This window comes from Oryctolagus cuniculus, chromosome 8, assembly GCF_964237555.1.
Source record: "Oryctolagus cuniculus chromosome 8, mOryCun1.1, whole genome shotgun sequence".
In the NCBI taxonomy this organism is placed as follows: Eukaryota; Metazoa; Chordata; class Mammalia; order Lagomorpha; family Leporidae; genus Oryctolagus; species Oryctolagus cuniculus.
In genome coordinates, this window is record NC_091439.1 from 87415912 (window position 1) to 87434843 (window position 18932).

At 44.4% G+C, this 18932-nt stretch overlaps 1 protein-coding gene across 3 annotated transcripts in view; it reads right to left on the reverse strand.

Annotated features, from left to right (window-relative positions):
- The window catches only part of FRAS1 (Fraser extracellular matrix complex subunit 1), a 499229-nt gene that overhangs the window by 40548 nt on the left and 439749 nt on the right, over positions 1-18932 (reverse strand). For all 3 annotated transcript variants that reach the window (XM_051820195.2, XM_051820194.2, XM_051820196.2), the window contains 8 exons: positions 17269-17474; positions 13574-13730; positions 10859-11059; positions 9222-9409; positions 7814-8089; positions 5699-5931; positions 3475-3635; positions 770-984 (listed from right to left, as the gene is read on the reverse strand). In XM_051820195.2, the coding sequence (XP_051676155.2) occupies positions 770-984; positions 3475-3635; positions 5699-5931; positions 7814-8089; positions 9222-9409; positions 10859-11059; positions 13574-13730; positions 17269-17474 (1637 nt within the window). The remainder of the gene's footprint in view (positions 1-769; positions 985-3474; positions 3636-5698; positions 5932-7813; positions 8090-9221; positions 9410-10858; positions 11060-13573; positions 13731-17268; positions 17475-18932) is intronic.

Here is an 18932-nt window from a genome sequence, read left to right on the forward strand (position 1 = left end):
GCTAGTCCAGGTAGAAGCCAAGAGCCCAGAGCTCCATCCGGTCCTTCTATATGGGTGACAGGGCCTAGGCACTTGGACCATCTTCCACTACCTTCCCAGGCACATTAGCAGGGAGCTGGATCGGAAGCAGAGCAGCCAGAACTCAAATCCTGGTGTTGATACGGGATGCTGGTGTTAATAGCTCACTGCACCACAACACTGGCCCCTACAAGTATGTATTTTTACAAGAGTTGTCAGTTTGGAACAGGTGTGAAATCCAAGTATTTTTGACAACTACCTATGGTGCATCACCAGCTGTCCTGAATTATTTCCCTGGGTTGGAAAGAGACCATTTCTATGTAATAATAACCTCAGCATCCAACATGAAACTTTTCTGCTTTCCAAACTACACACAGAAGGTAAAACCTATGAGGGTACTTTGAAGAGTCTTTGAAAAATAGAATGAAGAGATAAATTTTGGTGCAAAAATTTTGAAATCCATATATCCATTTTCAGAAAATAATATGCACTTTCCATGAAATTGTTGAAGTCCTCCTATATATACCCAGGGGAAGGAAATGTTAAATATTTATACAAAAGACTGCACCAGATGGTCGCTATACCCACAATACCTTGATTTAGAGGATTTGGGGGACTCTACTGTGTTCAAAGGACTTAGATCCCCTTAGTTGGTGGACCTCATCTTCTACCTGCAAACTGGTAGCTGAAGTGCTCCAGGAACAAACAGAGGTGGGAGTAACACCCTCAGACAAGCCCCGGGAGCACCCACCTGAAAGTCAGCAGTCACGGAGCCCCCACAGACGTCGATCAACTCAGTCATGTCATAGTAGGCGTCAAAGGTCCACACACAGCTCTTCAGGTTGAGGTGCTTGTAGAGCTGGATGGTCTTCAGCTCTCGCACGCTGGGGTCAAACTGGAAGGGGCGGTCATAGCCAGGACCCAGGGCAGTGCTGTCATAGGCCACGTCGTCCAGGAACCCTGCCTCTGCCGGGGAAGGAAGGGCAAGCAATGGTGACTCGGTCCGTGGATGCCCAGAAGCAGGGTGGGATGAACGGATGCATCCTAGTGATGTGGAGAGAGCTGTCCTCCATCCGAGACTCAGAGCAACCCAGGGCATGCAACGCACGCTGTGAATGGGAGAGGAGTTTGTGGAGTGCTTGTGAGCTGCCCCTGTTAATGTTAAATGCAGGCCGCTGCGGTGGGCATTGTGGCAACAAGGCTTGGGTGCTGGCATCCCATATGCTCAAGCGCTGGTTCAAGTTCTGGCTGCCGTGCTTCTGATCCAGCTCCCTGCTAATGTGCCTGGGAAGTGGCCGATGATGGCTCAAGTACTTGGGCTCCTGCCACCCACGTGGGGACTGGGATAGAGTTCTTGGTTCCTGGCTTTGGCCTGGCTCAGCCCTGGCTGTTGTAGCCATTTGGGGAGTGAACCAGTGGATGGAAGACCTCTTTTTCCAATTGCTCCCATCCCTTCCCTCCTAACTCTTAACTAAATAAATCTTAGAAAAAACAAAGGAGGCCTCTACCTCTAAGAGACTGCAGGAACCTGGAGAGAAAAGGTAAACAAATGATTCCATGAAATCAGCAGAACTCGGAACCCACTGAAACTCTGCTTGTTGGACCTGGCAAGCCTGTCCTGGGCTTCATGGTCAGCCCCAAAGGAATGAACTAACTCTACACCCATTGATGAATTTTATTTTAAAAAAGACAAATTTATTATCTGATTCCCTCCTGTCCCTCCTATGGTTTTTGAATTCTTGCAAAAAAAAAAAAAGAGGCTTAATTTAGCATTAATGAGTAGATAGCTCACTAATGTGCTTCACTAAACCTCACCTGCTACAGGCAAAAATTATTGCATCAAATGCTGCCAAGCAAGTGAGCTGTTCTAAATTATGGAAGACCTTTCTGCAGGAGAGAGATGGGTACAGATGCATGTTTAAATGGCTAGGGTTCTAATTTTTTTTTTTTTTTTTAAGATTGATTGATTTGAAAGGCAGTGTGAGAAGGAAAGACAGGGAGAGAGGTCTTCTGTCTGCTGGTGCATCCCCCAAATGACTGCAGTGACCAGGCTGGGGCAGGCTGAAGCCAGGAACCAGGAGCTGCTTCTTGGTCTCCCAAGTGGGTGAGGGGCTCAAGGACTTGGGCCATCTTTGCTTGCTTTCCCAAGTGTATCAGCAGGGAGCTTGATGGGAAGTGGAGTAGCCAAAATTCAAACTGGTGCCTTTTTGGGACGCTAGTGCTGCAGGCTGTGGCTTTAACCTGCTGCATCACAGGGCCAGCCCTGGACCCTACTGGGAGTTTCAGAAGAGTGTAGAGTTTCAGAAAAGTTCATGCATTTCTCAGAATGCTGGACACCAATAATCCCACCTTTTGCCTAAAGGGACTAAATGCTTCACTAACCTGTGGTGAATGGAAATACTTCAAGTAGGAGAGGTACAAAGTTTCGGTCTTTAAACATAGTATGTTTCTTCCACTAGCTACATATGTGGGCCCATTAAACTTTCATGTGTAGCTCAATGATTTAAGAATAATTTATACTCAACTAATTTCTACTGTATAAAGAGACCATCACTCCCCAAAGTGATGCTTAATGAATATGAAAGAGCATATGAGTGCATTTCTGCCTTCAAAAACACTGTTAAATGATTCATCTGCTGTGAAGGGGGAAGCAAACATTTACCATGCACTTGCTAAGGTAAATGGAAATGGACAGGATTCTTTGTATAGTAAAATGTCTGCTTGGCAGACACAGAGAAGCGCTGTCTCAGCTGTCGGCTCCTGCAGTCTGCGGCAGCTGCAGAGCGGGCGGCTCGGCCCAAGGTCAGGTGCTCGCTAGGACAAGTGGGCTATAAAGACTTAGAAGAAGCACAGATCTTCTGAGAGGTCCAGCTGACTGGCTCTGGCAGCCACACTGCAGCTTGATTTCTCACTCTGCCCGGTCCTGCTTCCTCCCCTGCCCTGCAACTGGGGTGATCCCTAATAACCACTATGCACTCCAAACTCTTATCCTGTAGTCCCTAACATCTGCACTTGGGCTTTCCCAAGAGGATGCTATAATGGGATTTTAGGGCAGATCTAAGCATGCTCACTACAGGGGAGGGAAAGAACTAGAAATGCAGCATGGTAGGCACTTTAAAAATGTCAGGCATGGAATCCTCAGCCTGATTGGTACAAGTGTGACCTTCGTGCTGTGGAGGTAACACAATAGAGCTCAGGGAAGTCAAGGTGTTTTCTTCAGTGGTACAGGCTGCGGAACAAGGATTTGAGTCTAAGTCTGCTGCCAAAGACTTTGTGATTTCCTGTCCGCTTTGCAGTCTGAACTGCCTGTATTTAGGTGCTGGCCAAGTAGGACAACCACCAACATGCATATTTTGAGGACCAGAAACCATGCAAAGCAGAGTTCTTGCTTAGCTCTACTTGGAAAGTCACTGCACTGGACTGGCATGGGGGAACCAGCAAGGAACTCACGCTTACCTGAGATACCTCTGAGGTCGTGGGTGGTGACTAAGTTGGAGCAGACATGCTGGTGCCTGTAGATGGACTCGGATAACAGGAAGTGCAAGTTGTGCAGTGGCATGGTGGACACGAGGGGCAGCATTCCGTCCTGGTGTGGGATCTGCACCGAGATGTGGATCCTAGATGAGAAGGGCAGAGAGGAGTGTTTAGCTGCACGCTGTGCACAGTAGGCTGCACTTCTCACCAACACATCTGGCTGCACCAATGAATCCAGCAGTTCCCCCCCCGCCCCCGAAGCTTTCTGTGTAGGATTTCTCTCTGAACGTGAGGGTGCAAGATGTGTTCCTAGAATTGATTCCTGTCCTGCCCCATGGATCCACCAGACTCAAGACGGAGAGCGATTGGGAATCATTGTTTTTTGTTTTTTTTTTCTTTCTGTGCAAGAAAATATTTTCTCCTAACCATGCATTACTTGAGAGCTTTCTTTTGCTCTAAGAGGAAGCTTCGCTTTTTTCAGCAGTGAATGCTGAGTGATGAGACAGGTGCTGGCTCCCTGCTCTATCACAGTGAATGTATGTGGAAGTTGGGTAGAGTTGAGACTTTTTTTTTCATAGTGTTTTTTTTTTTTCTCACTGATCCAAAGCCAGGAGCAGAGTACTTCCTCCTGGTCTCCCATGCGGGTGCAGGGACTCAAGCACTTGGGCCATCCTCCGCTGCCCTTCAGGGCCACAGCAGAGCTGGACTGGAAGAGGAGCAACCGGGACTAGAATCTGGGGTGCCAGTGCTGCAGGTGGAGGATTAGCCAAGTGAGCCACGGCGCTGGCCAGAGACTTTTTTTTTAAGTATTTGGGTAAAAAAGATACCATTGAGCCAATTCTAAGGCCAATTTCTGCACCCAGACAAATATCCTAGCACTTACAGCACTGTACTACTCACACTGTTTCTCCCTCAGAGAGAGCCACTTTCTCTCTCCTCCCTCCAAGTCCCATCAACACCTCCTAGGGCCCTTGCTGGCATTAATCTGCAAACCCAGCTCCTGTGATCCATATCCCTGTGCACTTTGGTGGCCTTTGAATCGGGAGGTCTGTAACTTATTTCTATTGCCTGCTGTTTCTTGTGTGTTTTAAGACTCTGTTTATTCCGCCTCCCCACTATGAGGACAAGGACCATTTCCTTCATTTCGTTGCTCTCTCTAGTGCGTATAGTACACAATTCTAAATAAAATATGAACTTAATAAATATTGGTTAAGACTGCGGCATAACAGAACTGTACTTATGGGATGCATTCTTTTTCACGGTACAAGTTCACATTTTCAGCTTGTTTATGGAGAATGTGTTATGAGTTTACACAGTGTGTCTCTCTGAGCAAACAGGTACATGTCTAAGAGCAAGCAGAATCCTGGATGTGAAGAGGATGGCCCATTCTCTAGGAAGCGGTCAGTGAGTGCACTGAGGACTTCTGTTACTGCTCCTTAACAAAAATAATTTTTTTTCTATTTGAAAAAAAGGATTTGCATGTTCTTGAACCCACATTCAAGCCAATTTTTTCCCCTTGAAAAGGAACCATTTTTCTGAACTCAGTTGCCCATAAAAGTATGCATTAAATGCTGTTGGGTTTAACAAGCATGTAGAGAAGACATGTATCCATCTCCCATCTAACTCATGAAGCACAAGAAAAGTCCAGTGATTTATAGTATTTACAGTGTTACTACTTACTTGTCTAGTAGATGTTTGGTGAATGCCTCTTGGGTGCCAACAGGCACTGTGCTAGGTAGAGGAGATGCAAAATACATACTTCTGGTCCCTTCCCTTTAGGTCCCACCATATGCTGTGGGCACAGAGCAGCAATGTGGGTGCTACAGCAGCCAGGAGGAGGAGCCTCCAAATTAAATTGGAAATTACAGAAGTGTCCCTAGAAGACACGTTCTGAGCAAGGTGTTGTAGGATGATGGGATTTACCTACAGCAAGGGAAAGGGAGTATCAGAGATTTGGAGTTGGGGAGAACAGCGTAGAAGGGTCAGCCTAAAAGTTTGAAGCCTTTGGGAAGTTCCATGTTAAGCTGTGTGGGTGGAAAGGATTATGTGAGGGAAATGAGATTGGGGAGACAGGCTAGGGTCCAGACCTGGAAAGTGTTTTTATCATTCATTCATTGATATGGCAGCAATCACTGAAGCCTCCCACCCGGGCAGCTCCCCGAGTGTCAGCCCACACTGTCATGGTGGAAGGTACCACCTGCCTGACCTGTTTGGATGCTCCTTGTGTTTGACATCCAGGTATTTCAAAGTCGCGATGAAGGACTGAGCCTGGAAGCCTCTGGCTGTCCCAGCCACCACTGGGGTGTGGCAGATTGCACTGTCTGTTCCGATGGTCACAATGTTGCTCCTTAGGGGGGTCCCCACGTGGCCCACCTTGTCCACAGCTTTTGCCACACAACGCACGTGGAACCTCCTGCTGAAGTAAATGCTATCCAGGACCTACCAAGGAGAATAAAGCACTTCAGACTTGCATAAATGACAAGAGCAGACTCTTATACTGCATTTTCCTATCTGATACAGGAAACTCCTACTACCTAGTAATCCGTGAGGGCCCTTCATCTTTCCACCCATCCACCCAACACCCATCTGTCTATGTACTCACCCATTCATTCTATAATCACTGACTATCGAGCATGAACCAGAGCCTGGGATAGAGCAGTGAGTATTCATAGGCAAAAAAGGCAGACAGACAATAAGCCAACTCAATAGACATTGGGAAAAAACCAAGCTCCTGGTTACCAGCAACAGTATGGCTCTTTGTATGCATTTGGTTCAGCCTAAGGAGTGCCAGACTGTTTTCCAGATCTTCCAGCAAGACTAGCTGGCCTCTGAGTCACTGTTGCTGAGAGCCTGGTGTGGACAGACAGTGGGGAGATGCCTCCGTCCCAGGACTTATTTCTCATCCCTTCGTTTCCCTTGCCTCAGCTGAAGAGTTGCAATAACGCATCGTCTTCAAGCTGAGAACTTGGCCTCTGATGCCTCCTGGCCCCTGCTGCTCTTTCTACAGTTCCCAAAGATGCAGAAGCTACACAAATGCCTAACTCAATCAACACAGAGGCCATGTAGTCTCCCCAGGACTCTTCAGGTAGTATGTGTGCACACACATACACAAAGGGGTGTATGTAACAAGAAAAATCAGTTCTGTGTGCCTGAGCCCTCCCACAATGCAATCACACAAACCTTATAATCTATACCCTTGAAAACAATTTTCACTCAAGTCCATTAAAAATTAAAACAGATTTTCTCATTAAACTTTTTAAAAAAAATTAGCTGCTATTTATTTATACATAGACTTAGTCCAAAAGGCATTGAAGGCATCCTGTAAAAATGCACATAGCACCTTGGTAACCGTTCTGTGCTTTGGTTGAATAAGCAGTCCCCACCACATGCCATCAATGTGCTGGCCACCTGGGGATGTATACAAATGGGGCAGAAGCCTGGATGCTCATCCTTCAGGAGTTTATAGCCTAGTGCTTCCTGAATGACTGAAAATACGTGAAAAGAACAGGGACCACTAATGTGGCTGCCTGCAGTCTGACTCACTGTATCATCTACAAGTCATATCTGTCCATTGCTTTGAAAAGTGGTCAGTGGAAGAAGCTGAGATTGAGACAAGAGAGGGCAAGTAACCTCTTAACGCCACATAGGTGAAAATAGAATCAGGACTTGTAAGCAGGTCTTCTGACTAATAATGTAGTTTTTTCTACTATACTAACTTATCTTTACACAAGGGTGTTTCCAGAAAGTTCATGGAAAAGGGAATGAAAAAACTTTATTTTGGAACAAAAAATTTGAAATCTATGCATAGTTTTTCATAATATGGATTCTCCATGAACATTGTCAACACTTTCCTTATACACAAGAATAAAAGACTGGGGTGGGCAGTGTGGCACAGCAGGCTAAGCCATTGGCTCTGACGCTGGTATCCCATGTCAGAATGCTGTACTTAGAATGGAGTACAGGCTGCTCTGCTTCCAATCCAGCTCCCTGCTAATGTGCTTGGGATGGCAAAGGAATATGGCCTAAGTGCTTGGGCCCCCTCCACTTGTGTGGGAGACCCTGCCAAAGTTCCTGGCTCCTGGCTTCAGCCTGGCCCAAACCTGGCTGTTGTGGTCACTTGGGAAGTGAACCAGCAGATGGGTGATCTCTCATTCACTCTGCCTTTCATATGAAATCGTTTTTTAAAAAGATTAAAATGGACCATCTGTATACTTGCATTTTTACATTCCAAATGTCATGGGGGCCTTAAGGAAACTGAGAGTCTGAGCAAGGACAATGGGGGTTCTCTTCATCTCCACCCAGACCCACTCCCCAGACCTACCATGTGGTTCACACTGGTGAACGGCGTGTTGTCAGTGATGGTCTCAAAGGGTGACCGGGCCCCATTGCCGTCCGTGGGGGCGGCCACTTCCCAGCTGAACTGCACAGATGTCTGATTGATGCCTGCCTCGCTGCAGCGCTCCTTCATGACAGCGTATCGGGGGAAGTGAGGGTCACAGGGGGTGACACAGACCAAGGGGTAGCCTGGAGAGGGCGACTTCTTGGCTCCATCCTTGGAGACCTCTTCCACATGGTCGTAGTCAGCAAGGGTGACCACCTGCCAAAGAGTAACCAAGCTTCAAGCCAAGTGGAGTATCTGAAAGGTCAGAGAACAAAGGCTTCCTGCCCCCATAGAGACTCAAGATCTCTAACTTCTAGGGGTTCTTCAAGATGGCAACCATAGTTTTTACAGTTCTTTATAAGCCACCCCTAAAAGATGCTGTAATTCTTGAAGGGTGGTGGAGATGATTCTACTGCCTGAGCTGAAAGCTTTATTGTCCTATTACTCATATTCCTGAATCAGCCCTGCCTCTCATGGGAAAAATAATTTTCCTGCACACAGGAGCCAAAGCTCTTCATGAATGGCAACCGATAGCTTAAAGTTGCATTAATTTATTAATGGTAAGCAGTTGCACATTTGGCACCACATTGTGGTCAAATAAAAATCACATTTTAAAATAGTCCTTGTCGTCTAATACATGAGACTTGTCAGGGGAGGTTACAAGGTTTCTTCTGGCTACTTCACTATTATGGGTTAGATTTTCCTTGACAACCTCCAGGTATTTTCCTCTTCATTGCAAAGCCAGTACATTCATTCTGTCATCCCAAACTGGGAAGCAGCTTACCACAGTTCTGCTGATACTTAATTCTCTATGTGTGGTGGGTATACAGGATAATAGATATGAGGTAGCATTACCTCTTACTGTGCCAGCTCCCACCAAAGAAAGGAGATCAAGTGCATTGTACTTTCCACCTTTAACAGACTAAGGTATCCACGTGGTTTGATCTTGGTCTTGTATCAGAACAGTCTGACACCCTCAGCCCTACTGACATCTGTGGCCGGTCATTCTTTTTGACGTGGGATCTGCCCTGTGCTCTGTAGGCTGTCCAGCAGACTCCCTGTTTTCTACCAATGCTAGTGGCATCCAGTGTGACTTGTGGCAACCAAAGATGTCTCCAGACACTGCCAAATGTCCTCTGTGTGTGAGGGTGGGGTGGGGTGGGGTGGGTGGTAAGGGGTGCACCTGCTGGTGTCTGAGAATCACTGGGCTAAACTAACAAAGAATTAGAGCATCTGAAGGCTCACTCCCTTGAGTTCTTATCTGCTATAGTGAATATGTGGTGATATATACCACTATATAAATCAGTGAACACATAGAAGCAGCAATCCTTCAGGGCAGGCAACTCACAATGGGTGGTGCTGGCAGTATGAGGCTTCCTGCTGCCTCCTGGTCTAGAATTGTCACCGTGGCAGTGGTCACGTCCCCAAGTACTGCTTCCACCGGGTCATCTGGACCGAGGACTAGAGAGAACGATTCGTGCCACTCCCGGTCTTCGTTGGACAGGATCTCGACTTTAAAAAAGATATGATCCACACCTTCATCAAAGACAGGAGAAAAAGAGAGCAGGCGCCTTCTTAGGGGATGCATCCGAGAGTGGGCAGGTTGGCCCTGCAAGGACATCACATACAAATACCCCCTTTCCTTCCAGAGGTTTTCTCTAACTGCAGTGCTGCTAATTATGTTCGCCCCATCTCAAAAGAGGAATCTGTCTTCCAGACCAAATTCCACCTGTGGTGGAGGCTCCAGGTTGCAGATTTACTATGAAGCATCATATGAGGATTAATGGCCCCTGCCTGACACTGGCTGTCAGTAATAAAAATCTGTGATCCAAAGTACACTTCATCCTGGTTATGACTTTTCTTTTTGCTTAATTTTTCTTTCTCCTTACATGTATGCATGAGCTCCCGTGTTGTTGGCACCCTTCAAAGCTGTCCCCTGAGAAGCAGCAGCACAGAGTCTACCTCCCAGACCAGTGATAACACGCTAGGTTGGTGGCCAGGTAGGGGAAGGGTTCCTGCCCTCGAAATCACCCTCCTTTTCTGTGGAATGATGCTCTGAAGGTGCAGCTATCCCAGGCAGTAGTTAAGGTCCCCTTCCTCCACTCCCACAGACATCTGGGCCAGGTTGCTCCTAGCCCTGGCTTCCTCTAGATCCTTATGCAGAAAGGAGAAGGTAATGAGACTTGACATAGAGGTGCTTTGCACAGGTGGGAGAAGGGCATCTAGCTTTCCAGCAGACATCACACAGACACACAAGTGATGGAGCTAAATGCCTTTTAAAGCTCAAATGAGGCCAAAGAGGTGCACAGGTCCCTCTACCCATGGCTCGCATCATTTCTGAGGGAGTCCTCTTCTCCTTTTCCCTGCCAGGATGTCTCTCCTAACGCTCTTGCCAGCTGCCAGCTAGAGGACAAATGGTCAGGATCTACACCAGTCTTTTACCTTCACAGTGCTCCAGAAGGTTCTGGGGAAAAAACCACATACAATTCAACCCTTTCCTGTCTCCTTCCATCCGTTGAATTAATATGGTAGATGGTTAAGTGGCTAATTTTGACCTGAATACCATCCTTCTCTCTTCATTGCCTCACCTCTCTCTCTCTCCCTCGGAGAAATTTTTTGTGGAAAGCCCATAACCACGTATCCCATTTCCTGGCAGATGTTAAACCACTTGAGTACAGGCACTGTACCTTCCAGATTGCTGTGTTCTCTGATGGACTCAGAACAGTGCTCTTTGAACAAATATTTGAATGATCTGTGTGTGTGTATTTAAAACCAGGTGTTCCTGTCATTCAATCAAATCCTTTTAAATGAACCAAAATGTCCAGCATGTTCTGAAGTAAGGGTCCTATTATTTTTCCATATCATTTCTACTAACTAAAAATTTTACTTACAATCTCAAATATGTGCTTAATAAATGCTTTATGCTATTGGGACTATTGTTTTCCATGAACTAGAGCCCACAGATTGGGGTTGACATTCAATTACCAGGATTGAACTTCAAGACTCGGCTCTTTGGGTAATAATCCACACCAGACTGGGCAGACCCATCACGTGTGCTACAGCGAATCTTGGAGGTCCTGTTCTGATCCCCTCTGCGGATCACCTTGATGTTGAGAATTGCAATGGCATCTGGTCCTGCAGGTTCCCGGACTTGATATGCAGCTTCTTCAAACTCTATGGTGGGGGCTGAGGAAACACAGTTAGGGACAGGAGAGCGGGTTAGAATAGTACAAAGGGGGCGTGGTGTAGCAGGTAAAGCTGCCACCTGCAGTGCTGGCTTCCCATATGGGCTCTGGTTCAAGACCCGGCTGCTCCACTTCTGATCCAGCCCTCTGCTATGGCCTTGGAAAGCAGTAGAAGATGGCCCAAGTCCTTGGGCCCCTGTACCCACGTGGGAGACCTGGAAGAAGCTCCTGACTTGACCTCACTCTCTGTCTCTCTGCCTCCTCTCTCTGTGTGTAATTCTGACTCTCATATAAATAAGTCTTAAAAAAATAATAAAAAAAGAACAGCACAAAGGATCCAGACTCCTGTGAAAACCCCTCATAATAACAAGAAGAAATTGTTCCCATTAGTTAACAATATAGGCAAAAGGGCTTGCAGTCACAAAAATCAATCTGTATTTATTGCTAGGCAATGCATTAGCAACAGGCATTACCTGAGATCTTGTAGGAATTTTCTCGCACATCTCTCTTTATTAAAAACTATATAATGGGGGCAATACTTATACAGATCCTGAAATGCATAGAGTCCAAGTTTCCATCTTGGTATTCTAGCTCACAGAATGTTTTTAAATTTGTACAACTTTTCAAGGGGATGAGACATAGTAGGCCCCTCATAAACAGCTATTGACTGATAACATCCAGCAACTTTTCATTTATGGGACAGGAATTTCTACGGTTTATAATTTATCTCATTTACATATATTCAAAGTTGCTAAATTCATCTCTCATCGCTGGCCTTTTAGATGCCTCTCCTCCCTTCCCCAGTGCCTAACTTCTCATGCTACTTACATAAGTATGGGTAGTTTTAGTGAATGGCTATAGTGATAACTTAAGAGCACAAGACCACCTCATACAATCTGGTTTAAGGTAATATTCTTATTGCTAGGAAATGATCACTCATACTATGTTGCTTTTTACAAAAAGTTCAAAGCATATGGAAGGGCAGGAGAGTGGTGGTGGTAGTAGAGATAAAAATCTGGGAAAATTGAGAGCAGTTACAAACTATATACTATTTTTAGTACATCACTGAATATTACAGCTGTTTTTAATCTCTGTTTCCCTTTCAGGAAGACAAATCTTTCCAATTGTAGAAGATGTCTCGTTTGAGACTTTACAGTTTTTAGTGAGAAGGCGCTCTCTGAAACCTAAGATGTTTACTGTAGCTGTGAATTTGTTACTTTTCTGAGCCTCCGTTGTGTTTCTGTGTTCTGGGAGAGGTTTGACTGAGGATCTGTTTCTTAGGGTAAAGGACTAATTTAATCTCAAGGCTGGCTTTTCTTATTTTACCTGATGTCCATGTTAGTTACAGATTTCTCACTAGAAATGCTTAGGGTCTCACTGACTTGGGACTGGTGTTGTGGTATAGTAGGGTAAGCCAGTGTTGGCGACACTGGCATCCCACATCAGAATGCTGGTTCAGGTCTCTGCTCAAGACCATTCTGCTTCCAATCCAGCTCCCTGCTGATATGGCTTGGAAGGCAGAAGACAGCTCAAGTGCTTGGGCCCCTGTGACCCATATGGGAGACAAGGATAGAGTTCCTGGCTGCTGGCTCTTCATAGATGGACGCTATGTCTCTTTCTCCCTCTCAGTCACTCTGCCTTTCAAGTAAGTAAATCTTTTTTTTTTTTTTTAAAGAATCTCATTGACTCAGAGTAGTTAAGCATGCAGCTTCTAGAATGGGATAAAATGTGGTTTGCATCCAGTTTTGCCTAGTGCTGTGTATCTGAGAGTGCAAATGAATTAACTATGCTGAGGTTCAGCTTTTTGACCTATAATACAGGGACAACAGCACCTACTTCAAGAAAATACTGCCAGGATTAAATGAACAGTGATATAATATGCTTAACATAAGTCTTGGAATTACAATAAATATTCAAAACTGTTATACTATTTATAATTTTATCCATTAACTCATCAAAATATTTATTTGAGTAAAATCATTTGTCCTGTGAAACAGTTTTTGTTTCCTGGATGCTGAGGTCATTCTTTGCTAACATCTGACTCCAGAATTTAAAGTTTTTTTGTTTGTTTTTTTGTTTTTTGGTTGATGTTTAGGCCAGTAGGCTAAATCAATGAGAGAGAAAAAAGCTGAGAAATTGTGAGGAAGTGGACTTTTCTGAAAAGGTAGCAGTGTTTTAATGAGTTCATTGGATTCAGTTGCTGCTGATTGTACTTCCTGCTCCTGAGTACAGTGACTTAGTTTTCATTCTTTCTTTGCCTTAGTGCATCTGTCCTAGCTTTTAACCATATTCATCATTATGATGTGGCCCTGCGGTAGGGAATAATGAGATAAAACCTCCCAGGAGCTTACCGGAGCCCTATAGAGAGTGATCATTTGCAGCTAACATTTGATACAAATATTCAGAGATTATCAGTAGGCATTTTATAGTGCATCACTACTGATGACATTGTTAGTAAAATGCAAGTTCTTATCCCAGCAACCCAAGCGTAACTAAGGGCAGTTTCACGTGTTACCATCTTCATCGTTGGATATGGTGATGGTGGCCATGTTATTCTTTCCGACTCTAGCTCCACTCCAGTGGTTTCCAAGAGGGTGGCCAAGGTAGACCTTGAACTGCTCCTCTGGCTCAAACATGGAGTCATCATGGATGTAGACAGTACAGTTCTTCACCTAGAGCCAGTGGCACAAATAGGTTAACATTCGCTGCAAGATGTCAGTAACCCACCTGATTTTTCTAGAAAATTGCTTCTTTTAGCATCAAAGAACACACATTCAAAATGATTCAAACAATTTTGTTCATAAAACAGAATGTTTAAAATTCGACAGTTCATGCCTCAGTGCCACCTCCCTATGTGGCAAGAATTGTATTTAGATACACTTAACAATTCTGATGTCTTGGTGATGACTTCCAAAAACCAAAGAGCAATATGAGAAACAGTGACTTGATCAGCTCTTGTCCTGACGGTTGATGTACAATGTAATGCTTTATCCATTTTAGTTTTTTGTTTTAGTACCATTGGTTGAACTCTGTAATTAACACACAATTATTCTTAGGTGTTTAAATTTTAACTGAAAAGTGATCCCTGTTAGGAATTTGGAAAACATTATGTTGAGTGAAATAAGCCAATCCCAAAGGGACAAATACCACTTGTTCTCCTTGATAGGTGACAACTAACTGAGCACCAAAAAGGAAACCTGTTAAAGTGAAATGAACACTATGAGAAATGGTGACTTGATCAGCCCTCACTCTGACTGTTGATGAGCAGCTTAATATGTTATCCCTCTTAGTATTTTTTTTGTTTGTTCTACTTAATACTTTTGGTTGAATACTGTAATCAATACACAATTCTTCTTAAGTGCTGAAACTTAACTGAAAAGTGATCGCTGTTCAATATAAGAGTGGGAATAAGAGAGGGAAGAGATGTGCAATTCGGGACATGCTCAAGCTGACTTACCTCAAACAGTAGAGTTAGAAACATACCAGGGGATTCGAATTCAATCCCATCGAGGTGGCATGTACCAATGCCATCTCACTAGTCCCAGTGATCAATTTCTGTTCACAATTGATCATAATGATAGGACTAAGAACCAAAGGGATCACATAAACAAGACTAGTGTCTGCAAATACTATCTGATAGAATAAAAAAGGGAGAGAATGATCCAACATGGGAAGTGAGATACACAGCAGACCCATAGAATGGCAGATGTCCTAAACAGCACTCTGGCCTCAGAATCAGCCCTTAAGGCATGCGGATCCGGCTGAAATGCCCATGAGAGTATTTCAGGCATGGAAAGCCAAGACACTCTGGGGGAAAAAAAAAAAAAAACCCTAAATGAAAGATCTCCGCGAGTGAGTTCCCAGTGGAAAGAATGGGTCAAAGAAGGAGGTACCTTTCTCTGAAGGGAGGAGAGAACTTCCACTTTGACCATGGCCTCGTCTAAATATGATCAGAGTCGGTGAACTCAGGGGGCTTCCATAGCCTTGGCAGCTCATGACAAGAGCCTAGGGTGATTACTGAGGCCATAAACAAGAGTGTCAATTTGTTAAGTCATCAACAGGAGTCACTGTGCACTTACTCCTCATGTAGGATCTTTGTCCTTAGTGTGCTGTACATTGAGATTTAATGCTATAACTAGTACTCAAACAGTATTTTTCACTTTATGTTTCTGTGTGGGAGCAAACTGTTGAAATCTTTACTTAATGTATGCTAAACTGATCTTCTGTATATAAAGAGAATTGAAAATGTATCTTGATGTGAATGGAAGGGGAAAGGGAGTGGATAAGGGGAGGGTTGCGGGTTGGAGGGAAGTTATGGGGGGGAAGCCATTGTAATCCATATTCTGTACTTTGGAAATTTATATTCATTAAATAAAAGTTAAAAAAAAAGAAAAAAAAAAGAAAAAGACAAAGAGCAATAAGGCAAACATCTAAAGACACATGTGAAATATTTATGTGCTTTTCTACATTTTGTCTGCGCTACTTAATACTTTTGCACATGTTGTAATAGCTAGATTTCTGATGATCAGTGTTTAACATACTGATTAGACTTCTAGAGAGCTGAGTAATGTTTGTATTCCTCTGTAAAAATTAAGTAATCTTATAGGGAACTTTGAAAGGCTTTGTGTCAGGTTGAAGATATCTTTAAAAGTTAAAGAACTCTGAAAGCTGAGGACAAATGGTATGAAAACTGAAAACTGCAAAGTATTGTAATCCCAATCCTTATTTGATGACAACAAAGCAAGTGTTTGTCAAACTGATTATTCTCTACTGAGGACTGCATTTTCAAGGAAGTGTAATTAGAGTCACAGCATTCTACATAGCAGCCTCTATTCTGGAATCATATAATACCAACTGGAATACTTTCAGTTGGGCCCTTTTGGACCTCTCTCCTATCATATTAAAAGGGCTATATGGGGGCTGGCACTGTGGCATAGTAGGTTAAGCCTCTTCTTGCAGTGCTGGCATCCCATGTGGGCACTGGTTGGAGTCCTGGCTGCTCCATTGGAAGTGGGGCTCCCTGCTAATGGCCTGGGAATGCAGCAGAGGATGGCCCAAGTGCTTGGGCCCCTGGACCCATGTGGGAGACCCAGAAGAGGCTCATGGCTCCTGGCTTCAGATCAGCCCAGCTCTGGGCATTGCAGCCATTTGGGGATTGAACCAGCTAATGGAAGACCTCTTTCTCTTTCTCTCTCAATCTGTAACTCTGCCTTTCAAATAAATAAAAAACCTTTAGAAATATACAAATGGCTTAGTAAAACAGTAAAAGAAATTAAAAGACTTACCATAATTTCATAAATTAAAAATCATACATAGAAAATAATTATTTTTAGGAACAAATATAAATCAAGAGATAACACTTTAAACACAATAGGCTGGGCAGGCAGTTGGACTGGAGAACTGGCATAAAATAGACAAAAATAATAGTAGGACCTTGTACTGACCAGTGAGGACTGTGCACTTGAACCAGGGGATAGCATTGAGTCAGTCTTCTGAAACTGGGATCCAGAGAAGGGCAGATGGGTTTCTTATTCAGCATATACTTTTGATGCACACAGAATTTGCAGAGGTTGCAGGCTTTGGTTCAATAGTATTTATGATGCAACCGTAGTTAGTGATGAGTTTCTCAGGAGTTCCTATGTCCCTATGCCTGACTTTTCATGTACATTGCCAGGAGAATACCCCATTGACTTGAATCTGCTCAACTGCTGCCTATTTGGTCCTGTACTAGGATGTATGTCACCCTGGGTCAGGGACCCAGGTAGTAGAGGACTGTCTCTTCCTCTCTCAGTAACATCAGCAGTCTGTTTATTTCTAACATAGATTACAATGAAGCCTCATCCATTTGATTCTGCTAAGTTCCAAAAGTGTTACCCAAGACCTTAACCTTCCCAGCTAAACAAATCTATACAAGGGAACTACCTAAAGTTTGTGGAAAAATTGAAATAAAAAATAAGCCTATTTTGGTCCAAAACTTTTTGAAATCCATGCACATTAATTTCATGTGTATTTTCATGAAATTTTGAAGGCTCCTCACATATATCTTTGGTTGTAAGTTGGAGACAAGATAGAATGGAATAGATAACATTATTACAAAGGTCATTTAGCAAGGAAATTCTGAGAATGCTTAGAACTGGTCTAAAGTGCCATGGATAGGCACAGGGAACAGGAAGACGGGATTCCCGTCTGAGGCCACCACAAATCACTTACCTTCTCCCCTTTCAGAAATGTGATCCGGGAAGAGTCTGCATTTCTTCTCTCCTCAAAATCCTCCATGACCTGAGCCGTGTGGCTCTGAGTATAGCACCTCACGGACGACTCATAGCTCAGGTCTCCACTCCGGATGATAGGAACATGCAGGACGCCCTCCTTCTCCTTCACCAGGAGCAGATCCTTGCCAAACTGCATGCTGGGCACTGGGTGAGCAGAGGGTGGCGTCATTAGTGGGAGACAGAGGGATGCAGTGGCCGCGAGAGGGCTACACTGCAGGAGCAGGTTGACAGATCGCGGGCAGCAAGGCATGGCTGTCACTCTCAGGGCAAGGGAACTGCTTCACTGTGAGGGCAGTTCCAATGAAATGGATTAAGTCAATTGTGCCTGTCTTTGCTTAGCCTCATCCCAGGCAGGCAGGCAATACAAGTAAAGAAATGGGTCAGGTGTGAGAAAAATTGTGATGGTGATTTGGATACTCGAAAGAGTTCGCTTTCCTCCTAGGCAACAATAAAGCCAATAGCAGTGCAAGTCTGATGACAAATGGCCACTCACATGAGCCTTGCGTCCAGGGAAACAACAGGGAGGAGTGAGGACCCTGGCCAAGGAAAAAGAGCCGGCTCTGTTCAGAGCCGCCAGTCTTTTGTTGCAAAGCTTATTTTCCAACAAAGAGATGTGCATTTTTCCCTTGCATTTTTCTCCTGCATTTACAAATAGCAACCAAATAAAATAGTAAGGAGAAATTCCACAGAAGGCAAAATTGTATGGACCAAACAAGACATAACCACAGGCTGGATTTGGCCAGTGGGTGCCTAGTCCATGGCTGCTGCTGTAGTGTTGTTACCTCTTCTTCTATAACTCATGGCCTCATATAATTGTAATGAGATAATGTATGCAGGATACTCAGTACAGCATCTGCCCATGGAAGGCAACTCACGTTTTGCAAAGAATTAGGATATGATGGTTTGTATTTCCTCCCTAACTCTACCTTCTAGACAGGAAGGATCCTTTTTTAGACTTCTTTATTTCCTATAATTTCTATTATAATGTTCTACATTAAAATACATCCCCAAGACTAACATTTTGTTGACTTCTGATTATTAATTTCTTCACAATCAATGCCAAGAGTCATGTCCAAGTCTCCTGAGGTAGAATTAGCCATTGGGATAGCAGGAAGCTGACCCGAAAACATAACCACCTATTTCTTGGCCACCTCCTGGTTGTGCCCTGCCAAACCTGAGAAGAAGAAACCAGAAGGGGCTGGTGCGAGCACCAGAGCACTCTGCAAGCCAGTCTGTTGAAAGCTCTGTTTGCCTCCTGCCCACTCCTGTTCCCACCTGTTGGCTCAAGAAAAATGGAAACCATCCCATCCTCTGAATGGAGCCAAAGAGTTACCAATTATTACTAAAGAAAAAGCCAGAAGTGCCTCTAAAAAAGCACACCTAAAGGAAAATGTACAACGTGGGCTTTAAGCCCAGCCCTGGGGTCTGGAATCCAGTGAAATGCTGTTAAAGGCAGGAGCAATGAAAGGATGCTGGTTGCTAGGGAAAGGGCAAAGGGTTGGAGGAAGGAGGCTAGAAGTTAAAGTGCTACTATTTAGCTTCTGTCCTGACTTAATCAGCCCCACGGCCATCTTGCATTATAAAATACTCCTTTCCCCCCTC